The following is a 10,091-nucleotide window of genomic DNA, read 5'->3' as shown; positions in this document are numbered from 1 at the left end:
TGCGTTAGGCTCTTGAAGGTCTCTCTCTTCCATCTGCATATAGCCACAGTTAAAATGCATCTCTTCTCAGAAGAAAATTCACACCGGGCCCCCTCAGAGGAAGCAGCGAGCTGAAGGAGAGTGACTCTAAGGTAGAAGTGAATCTAGATCTTTTGGAAAAGCTAGCACCCTGGGCCAGCAACAGCGCTGAGCGTCGCGTCACGTGTCTGCAGCGGCAGCGGGATTGGAGGAGCGCATTTTAGCGTTGCGGTCTAGGCACGGACGGTCCCGCCCAGCTGCCAGAGGAGCCGGGTAGCGGAGAGAAGAAGCCACCAGAAGACCGTGAAGGGGAGGGGGCGGGAGGGGGGTGGGGCAGCCTTAGCCACCCACGGCCTGGAGCCTGGGAGGACGAGGAGCTACGCCAGGCTAACCGCCTCGTCACAACTTGCCCAGACAAGACACACTTTATCTTGCACCCTGGAAGAAGGAGCCGGCCTGCCTCTCCCTGCTCGGCTGCTCCGAGAGCCCCGCCTCTGCGCCAGAAGCAATCCCGGGATCTGGGGCCCCGGCGACGACTCGTGGCTAGCAGCGCCCGGCTTTCGCCCAGGAGCGCGCAGCTGCGGTGAGTCGAAGTCTGGGATGCTCCCGCCGGGCTTCTATAACACAGAGCATCTCTCATGTCTGCTGGCGGAATCGGGCCTTCTTCCCTCCTCTGCCTGCTGAGATCCGCAACGCTGCGGATCCGCCGCGGCCGTCGGCCTCCAACCATCTTTTGCCTTCTAGGACTCGGCTTTACGAACCTTTGTCTTTTCTGGTTCATGAGGCCTGACGCACAGCGCGGTGTGCCCAGAACAGGAGTAGCCGCACGGGGCTGGGAACCCAGCCTGGGATGGGGAGCAGGGAGCGAGGTGGGGGTGGGGGACAGGAAAGTATGCCCCCTGCCTTCCTGTTCCGGCCATCTTGTGGTCGAGATTCGACCTAGGGGGCTAAGGATGGCTAACCGCAGATGCCCTGAGCTCCTGTGGTGACCGCCAAGAGGGTAGCTTGGGGCTGCCCTCATCCCTGTGGGGTATGCATGGGGAGCGGGCCACCTTCTCCCGCCTTAAGCTAGAGATCTTTGGAACGCAATAAAGGTTCATCGTTTTAACTGGCCAAAGGGGAAAAAATTGGGAGGGATATGGGCCTGTAGCCATTATCTCCCCAACCAAGCACCTAACTCACTTAGCCGTTTTTTGTTTGGTTAGTTGATTTTGTTTTTGGCTTTTTAAATTTATTTTTTAATCCTAGCACATTCCGAATGCCCTTTCCTTTCCCTCGCTACAGTAGGTGCTGGAAACAGCGGTGAGCAACACATCTCTCTTATTCCCGCTGATCCCTCCAGCCCAGTGGATGGAGCCCAGAATCCACAAGCCTGCCAGGTCGGTGTCCCAGAGCTTCAATAGCTGAGGAAACTGAGGGCCAGGGTCAACAGATGTGTTCTGTACATAGAAGAACCAATCTTTAAAGTATATGTGCTTCCGGCTTTTATGCTAGGCTCCGTTAAAATCTGGTTTTCATACAGCCCCAGAATCTTGTGACTACATGGCTTATATATATGAAGTGTGTGTTTCATTTCCTGGACACTTTGCTGTGGGTTTACTTATACGGAAAGTGTTCAAAATAGTTGGTTACAACTTATCGTCAGGTTAGTTATTGTGAATTGTATTTTCCTTTTTTCTGTTCGTGTATTTGGTTTTTAGGAAAGAAAAAGAAATTCCTGATGGTTGGTCCAAGCAGGGCCTCCCTGGTGGATTGAGGAGGAATGCCTGGCTTTTCCTCAGCGCCTTGATCTCCGCGGGAACCACTGGCAGCCTCCAGAAGACCCCCACGATGAGAGGCCTGGGGTCTGCAGGTCACTGCTAGAACTGTTTAAAGAATGCAGCACCGCCACAAGTTTGTAAGGTAAATCCCGGAGCCCGGTTGCCTTCATAGAACGCTGACGGTTGACGTTCGCATCCTTCTTTTTAACTTCAACATTTTGAGAAATGCTTTTGGGATGACAAACTATTGCATACATTGGGCTAGTTATTTGGTTTGTATTTTAACAAGATGTCAAAATTAAGCTGCCAATCCACAGAGGAAGAACAATCCGTCTAAAAAGTATATTTAAAGCAAGACAAATTTTAAAAGGCTGATAAGCTTAACTCTTTTGTGGTGTAATATAAAAAAGACACTCTTAATTTTAAATGTACAATTCCGTTAACTGTGGTAAACGTATACATCCAGATAACACCGTAGCCAACATGCAGAATGTTCTATCCCAAATTTCCTTCCCGTCCTTATGCTCTCAATTAACTGTTGCTACACATTCCCCAAATGTGTGGGAAAGGTGTGTGTGTGTGTGTGTGTGTGTGTGTGTGTGTGTGTGTGTGTGTGTGTGTATTTCAGATCTCAAAACCTAACGCTAGCATGGGGGTGAAGAGCTAGAAGACCACAGTTAGGAGTTCAAGATTCAGGAGACGTGACCCCACGCATGTTTCAGAGGCTTTCTGGGTCCTGTCTTTTGAGACCAGGGAGGATGGTGTCAGGGGAGGTGGCAGCCGACAGATGCCCGCTCCCGGAAGATGAGGAGTGTGGTTCTCCGGCTGGTCCAAGAGGTCTCTTGTCCTTCTGGTCCCGCAGGTCCCTGAGCGCATGCTGAACGCGCGTGGGCGGATACGCCTAGTGCTCCAGGTCGGGGCTGGGCGCTGCCATAGCAACGTCCTGGACGCCGAGATCTTAGGCTGCCGCCGCCGCCGCAGCAGGGGTCTGGGCCTTCGGCGGGCTCACGAGGGGAGTGGCGGCGGCGGCCCCGAGGCGGCCCGGGCCAGTAGAGTACACTGCCCCGCCCCTGCAGCGCAAGCTTAGGCGGTGGACTGGCTTGCAAGCATGGTAAGATGCGCGAGGCCAGAGGTGCTTGTCCGGGATGCAGGGCGGGGACGGTGGGGTTCGCTGGGACTCTCTAGCTCTCCTGCCTCCTGCCGCGCTCTCTTCCTCCGCAGCCCTTCCAGAAGCACGTCTATTACCCTCTGGCCAACAGCCCCGAGGGGCCCGACGCCTCTTCCGCAGGCGCGGCCCCCATGGCCTTTGTCCCCCCCAGAGCGGCCTCGGGCCCCCTGCCCTTCTTCCAGTTTCGGCCGCGACTGGAGAGCGTGGACTGGAGGCGGCTGAGCGCCATCGACGTGGACAAGGTGGCCGGCGCTGTGGACGTCCTGACGCTGCAGGAGAACATCATGAATATCACCTTCTGCAAGCTGGAGGACGAGAAGTGCCCACACTGCCAGTCGGGGGTAGACCCAGTGCTGCTGAAGCTGATCCGCCTGGCGCAGCTCACCATCGAATACCTAATGCATTCGCAGGAGTTCCTCACCTCGCAGCTAAACCTGGTGGAGGAGAGGCTGCGCCTGAGCCTGATCGACTACGAGCAGAGTAAGCAGCTGCTCACCAAGCAGGCTGGCGAGATCAAACTACTTAAGGACGAGTGTAAACGGAGGAAGAAGATGCTATCCACACAGCAGCTCATGATAGAGGCCAAAGCCAGCTATTACCAGGTAGGAAGCTGCGCCAGACCAGTTCACTTTAGGAGCCCTGACTTCTCCATTCTTCCCAGAGATTTGTTCTTCAGAGAAAACAGATCTAAGCAAAAACACTCGTTTTAATCAACAGAGAAAATGTTTCATTACCTTCTATAGCCACCAAGGAATTGATTATCAAATATCTACTATTGCCTGCATAACTTATGATATTGTCCAAATATAGGTTGTTGAACCTGTTTCCTCCTTTACAATAGATGTGAAAAAAATGAGTTGTATACAAATTGCTATTGAGGTTGGCCCCCAAAGGATCTGAAATATGATTCAACATGTGAGGGACCCACCCCCTTTTTTTAAAATTTAAAGTGTTTCCCAAATGACAGAGAAGTCCCAAAGTAGAACCAACAACCTTAGTGGGTCCGTCAGCCAAGCCCCTATTACCTACATTTGCCACACTTCTGTTTCTCCTCTGTCTGTGTTTTGTTCCTTCATAAGAGCTGTCTCCCGATGAGTTATAGACTCCTGACGTATTAATGTGTGCGGTTAACAAGGACAAGAATACTAAGATTAGCATGTAAAGAATTAAACACCTTTGAATCTAATCATAATCTCTGTTCAAATTAGATGTTGAACCCAGGATAAATACAGCAATTTTGAAATCAGGGTATGGGTTGAGTAACTCTTGCTTTGAACTGCTTAGGACCAGACATCTTTGGAAATTTGGAATATTTGTGTTCACCTAATAAGGTATCTTGGGGCTGGGACTCAAATCTAAATATGTATTTCTGTGTATGTGCCTGTGTGATCATGTGAGGGTGTCCAAGGAGGCCGGAAAGTGTCAGAGCTCTTGGGACTGGAGTTACAGGTGGTTTGTGAGCCACCTGATGTGATGCTGAGACTCTCTCCTGGGTCCTCTGCAAGAATAGTAAAGGTTCTCCAGCCCACGAGACCCACATCTAAATAGATAATTAAGTGCTATTTTAAATACAGCTTACAGCGATGGCCTGGTGTTGGTTTTACGCAAATATGTTTTGACTGAGACCCATCGCGTAGAGTTGTGTGTGGAGTTTCATACTTGTGGGTAGATGTCTATGCTTTGGAGAATTTTGGATTTAAAGCTTTCAGATTAGGGAGGTTCAATTTGTGCTTCAGTGAAAGAAGGACCAACTCTGATTTTTTTTTTAAAAAAAATGGTCAACCTGTTGGTTGACAGAATTAATGTACTTTTGACAGATGTGAGATGATGCTCTTTAAATGCCTTCAAGTGGTCTTCGGAAAATGGGCGCTGAAGTAGGCTTCAGTGCTGGAGATGTGGGTGAGTCGGGGGCTCAGACCACAGCCGTGAAGAGCAAACATTGACACTTCAGGTTATATTTTGGTCAGCAAAACAGTTTAGGGCAAGACACTTGATCTCGTTTGTCGTTTGACTTTAGGATATAGTTGAGTTTTTATTAATGAATTAAAATTAATTAATCTAATGCCTAAAAAATAATGCAACCTAGGGCTTTGTCCTGTGTAGGTAGCTAGCCCTCTACTGGAGCGTGGACAAACTACACCACAGAAGAAAGGCGACTATCTCTTTGCCAGTGTAGCATTGCCAGTGTAGCTAGCCTCAGGAGCCTGTTCCTTCTCCAAGCCGGAGTGCTGAAGGCTTGATCTTGTGCTGGTCTTATGCCGGCAGCCATGGCTGCTGTGGGTTCGTGAATGCAATGGCCTCATCGTTTTACATCTTGTCTACCAGACATTGTTTCTAAGGAATCTTCCTGACATCGGCGCTACAGTCTTTCCGCTTTGTCTTCCACGCTTCGTGAGCTGTTTGTTATCTCCCCTCAGGTCCATGCCACCACTGCACCACTGGCTGATCTTGTCAGGGTGGTTGCCATGATGACTTGCAGGAGTCACAGCCGGGTAACCTTGCTGATGGCTGTTCTCCCTCAGCAGGGTTCACAGCACCTTACGACACCGTGAAAGCTAACCAGCAGGGGAGAAACTTCATGTTAACCAATGTGGTTTACCCATGTCCTGTAATCAAAGTACAGGTCTTACAATCATGTTCTAGTAGGTAACCAGGAGCACTGGTAATATACTGTGTTGTTTTTGGAGTTTCTGGGACTCCCGCAGCAACCCTATAGAGTATTCCCACGCCTGTCACTGGGTTTTCATTTGGTAACCTAAGGCTTCTTGGAGGGGCGTTATCCTTCTGTGTAGGATAACTAGATAAACACCTGCTGTAGAATGGACAATGGCCCTGTGCTACTATGTATACACAATGGAGTTTTAGGTACCAGTAGAGAAAAATAAAATTATGAACTTTGTAGATAAATTGATCAGTATAATTTTATTTTAGTAGTCCAGACCCAGAAGAATAAATACAAATTCTTTCTCATATGTGGATCATAAAATTGAGTCTTAGATTTGTGTGTTTATGGTGGGGTACCTGTAGAAGTCAGGAAACAGAGAGGCCATTGGGAGAGGAGAGGAAAGTGAGGAGCGGAGTGTAGTAGAACACAGGTAGTGTGGTGGGCACGGAAAAGGAAGGATACGTGGGGAAAGTTCGCCAGTGTGAGTATACACTTACACACACACACACTTAATTTTTTCAATTAGAGAAGATTCATTTATTGGCCAAGCACTCCTCATGGCCTTCCCCTACCTGCCAGGATTGTGATACTCTGGAGATTCTGATTCCCGAGGTGTGGAGTGAGAAACGCCCCTTGTTAGGGAACAGCCACACCTTTCTGATGCTGCTGGCTTGGGGGAGGAGTCAACAGAGTCAGAATCCTGCTGGGCAAAGTGAGTCAAATGACTCTGTCTGTCCTCAGGCTTCACAGGGAAACGTAGCTCCAGGTGGACTGAGCTTTCTCTCATCTCTTCCTCCTTCCCCCTCCTCTCCCTCTTTCCCTCACAGTCTACCACACCTTCAATGTCAGATAAACGTGTTGAGGGCCTGTTTGCATGTTCAGATTGTAAGAAATTCCATGACATAGAAAAGCGCAGTCGGGTCTTAGACATAATCAAGAGAGTGGGAGTCACTTCTCTACTGGTGAATGTGTTCCATCCTGTGGCCTCTTTCGTGTGGTCTGACAGAGTGCATCCAGGTCACATGCCTCTGCTCCCAGAGAGAACAGCAATGGAGACGCTCTCTAGGGAACGAGTAGGTTCAAATCCCAGACGGATTCACCTTTGGGCCACCAACTCACAAAAAATGACGGGGAGACATTAATTATGAAAGCTCAACTTACAGCTTAGGCTTGTCCGACTAGCTCTTCTAACTTAACCCCATTTTTAAATCTCTTCTTTTATGTGGCTCAGTTGCCTTTACTCTGTGCTCTCCATCCTGCTCCCTCTGTCTCGCAGCTCCACTTCTTCCCAGAGCTCTTTCTGTCCAGAAGTCCCGCCTATACCTCCTGCCTAGCTATTGGTCATTTGACTTTTTATTAAACCAGTCACAGTGAAATACCTTCACATAGTGTAAAGGAATATTCCACAGCACGCCTCTACTGCTGTTGCAACTGCTAGACCTTAGCAAATTGCTCAGCTCCTATGTACATGAATGTCTGCTCTGTGGAACGGGAAGGTTGTCGTCCCCGCATCTTAGCCATTGCTAATGGCGCTTGTGTGGCCATTCTTAACATACTAATTGTTGTTGTAGACAAAACCTGAGAGAGAGGTGGGGAAGCCTTATAGCCGACAAAACAAACACCATAGCTGATTTATTACAAGATGAGAAAAGTCACGTGACTTCCAGCATGTTGATGTTTCCTTACCTCTGCAGACAAAGTCCAGAAGGCCTGGGCTCTTTGCAAAGAGACTGGGCAAACCACGTGATCCAGGTCATCTTCAGTAATCCTGATCTCATTCCTTTATCCCTTTCTTTGTCTCCATGTTCTTTTGATTCAAGAAATCTCAGGAATCGTGTAGTAGAAATTAAATATTCCAGGATGTCCACTTCTTGAAGGCCTTTTCCCACAGATAATGTGGGTGTGATGTGTGGTGTGCAGTCAGGATGTGTAAAAGGGTTACAATGGCAATCCACACTGCCTTTTCCCTCCATATTTTATCATGTAGAATTTACAATATACAGAAAAAACAAAATAACCAAAATGTGAATATTCATATGTAGAAGATTTAAAAAGAGAAGTCGATAAGAACGAACAATGAACGAACCTAAGCATGGAAAGAACACATAGACCAGTGTAACTGACACCTTCAAAATGTAATGCGTGCTAGGGTTTTGCTGTATTTCCATCCTCTATGTTGGGGAAACTTTAAGATTAAACAAAAAGATATATTTTCCATTATTTTTATATAAAATTTTATTAACTTTAAGAATTTTAATAACTTTTTAAAATCATATTCACCTCCTCCAGCTCCTGCCAGATCTGTCCCCACCAACTTCATGTCCTCTGTAAAATAGAAAAAAAAAAAAACCTATGGTGTCCAGTTTGTCCTATCTGCATACTCTTGGGTGTGGGGTCATCCCCTGGAGTATGACCAATTCCCAGAGGCCATACTCTTATTTTTTTAAATAGTTTCCCTCCATCCATTTCCAGAGGAAATATTGTGTCCTTGTATTCTCCTTCATGTCTGTTGTATACCATGTACCTTTGAAAAGTCTTCACAGATGTATATATTCATAGGAGAGTGTTCGTAGGTTTCAGACACTCCAGACACATCTACAAACACGTCCACATATGTGTGTGTACCTGTATTAGCTACTAGGTCTGCCATGACAAATACCATCAATTAGATGGCTTAAGTAACGGAAATTTATTTTCACGATATTTGGAAGCTGGGAATCCTACATCAGGGCTGGTGTCTGGTGTGGTCTGCCAGCCTACCATGAGCAAGTCAGTGGCAATAGGTTGGAAGTCGACGTAATAGAAACATCAGTAGGGCTTCCAGACGTTACCAGAGGAGATGCTTCAGCTGTCAGGAGATGTATTCCCTTGACTTCTTTTAGCTTGGAAGGGTGTTCTTACCTTACCTTTGGGTTAGCGTCTCTAACCAGCTTCTTTATCTTGTAGGAGAAGCTGCCAAGAGGCCATGCTTCAAGGTCCCTGGTTTTTACTGCAGGTAGATGGAGAATCTCGCTGCAGACACTTGACTGTGTTGCTTTCTTTCCAGTGCCACTTCTGTGACAAGGCCTTCATGAACCAAGCTTTCCTACAAAGCCACATTCAGCGCCGCCACACTGCAGAGTCTGCCCTTGGTAAGGCATGAACTCCGCCAGAGTTACATCCCTCTGCTGCCTTGTTCCTTTCTCAGTGAGGCATGGTCCGGTGCATTTCTCGGTCCTTTTAAAAGAAAGTCTCACGGGCTGTAAACGAGTAAATCCCATGTGTAAGTTCTCAGTGCCCTGATGCCGAGGACGCAGTGTGAGCACGCTGGAGAAATCCCACTTCGAGTCTTGCCGGCAAATGGAGAGCCAAGGTGACACTGGAACCAGGGCGCTGGTTTCCGAGTGCCAGATCCAAAGAACGTATCCAAGGCTATGAAGGACAGAGACAGGGAGAATCATCCCAGGCAGGCTTTGGAGGCCTCTCTGAGGAAGTGATTTCTATCCAGAGAGCAGAGTCCTAAAGGAGTTGCGGTCTGGTGAGATCTCGGGACTAGAGCATCCGAGGTTCACGGACCGCTGATAGTGGGGGCGGGAGGAGAGGCTGCACGGTGTGTCTAGAGGAAGGCCATGGCAGGTGGGGAGGCTGGAGGCTTGGGGGAACTGATCTCAGGAGGAGACGAAGGCCCTTTCCAATGGGTTATGGGGGTACAGTGGGAAGACGTGGAGTGACTCCTTTGTAGAGAGAATGATGACAGAGAGCATCCTAGCTGCAGGTGAATTGCCCGCAGGGGCAATAGTGGGAGCTGGTAGAAGAGACAGGAGGTGCCTAGAAGTCCACGTGAGAAGAGGAGGAAGCCGAGACGGGAATGGTTGCAGGGCAGAGGGAGAGAAGAATGTGCCGGACACAGAGCCTACGGTTATGACTTGAGGAGGAAGCAAGAGATGAAGCGCAGACCTGCTCCTATTTAGGAGAACGCTTTCTGTGCTGGAGGGTGAGGGGTGGGAAGACGGTTCAAAGAAGGTGGAGGCAGGAGAGTTTGTGTTGGCCACACATACATTTGCATCACACGTGCAAGAGACACGCAAGTCACACAGCGGATGCTTGCAGATGGAGACCCGGGGTAGACAGAGGGATCTGGAAGGACCCTGGAGGACGGGGGCTGGTTGGAGCCTTCTAGTTAGAGGTCAGAAGACCCAAGGCCTCTGCTAGATCTCCCAACATTGTTCCTCAAGAAAGGCAGGCAGACAGTCCCGTGAGGGTGACCTATGGAGTGTGCTGTCTTGAACAGCAAGAGGAAAAGTGTTCCTAGAAGGTGGCAGAGCTCAAATATATCGTTGTTCCTGAAGCTAAGAGTGGAATGCTGATGGGGAACTGACTGCTGCCACACAGTGGTTGGCCTTGGCATTGCAGGTCGGTCTGAGTGTGTGCTGGGAAGGGAAGCAGGAGACCCAAGATAGCACCTTGATTGAAACATGGAGACAAGAGAAAAATCATCTTA

The 10,091-nt window shown here is 48.7% G+C and overlaps 1 protein-coding gene across 7 annotated transcripts in view; it reads left to right on the top strand.

Moving 5' to 3' along the window:
• The first annotated feature begins 257 nt into the window (after nucleotides 1–257).
• Nucleotides 258–10,091, top strand: part of Dzip1 (DAZ interacting zinc finger protein 1) — a 51,942-nt gene continuing 42,108 nt past the window's right edge. For 2 of the 7 annotated variants that reach the window (XM_075950150.1, XM_075950147.1), the window contains exons 1-6: nucleotides 258–601; nucleotides 1,306–1,397; nucleotides 1,719–1,920; nucleotides 2,641–2,889; nucleotides 3,000–3,548; nucleotides 8,658–8,742. In XM_075950150.1, the coding sequence (XP_075806265.1) occupies nucleotides 2,887–2,889; nucleotides 3,000–3,548; nucleotides 8,658–8,742 (637 nt within the window). In that variant the 5' untranslated portion in view covers nucleotides 258–601; nucleotides 1,306–1,397; nucleotides 1,719–1,920; nucleotides 2,641–2,886. Of the gene's footprint in view, nucleotides 602–1,302; nucleotides 1,404–1,718; nucleotides 1,921–2,640; nucleotides 2,890–2,999; nucleotides 3,549–8,657; nucleotides 8,743–10,091 lie in introns of all 7 variants that reach the window. The other 5 variants (XM_075950151.1, XM_075950148.1, XM_075950149.1 and 2 more) reach the window with 5 other exon arrangements.

The sequence above is a fragment of the Microtus pennsylvanicus genome, chromosome 15, assembly GCF_037038515.1.
Source record: "Microtus pennsylvanicus isolate mMicPen1 chromosome 15, mMicPen1.hap1, whole genome shotgun sequence".
Classification (NCBI taxonomy): domain Eukaryota; kingdom Metazoa; phylum Chordata; class Mammalia; order Rodentia; family Cricetidae; genus Microtus; species Microtus pennsylvanicus.
Note: the sequence above shows the minus strand (reverse complement) of the source record. Positions and strands in the feature narration are given on the sequence as shown.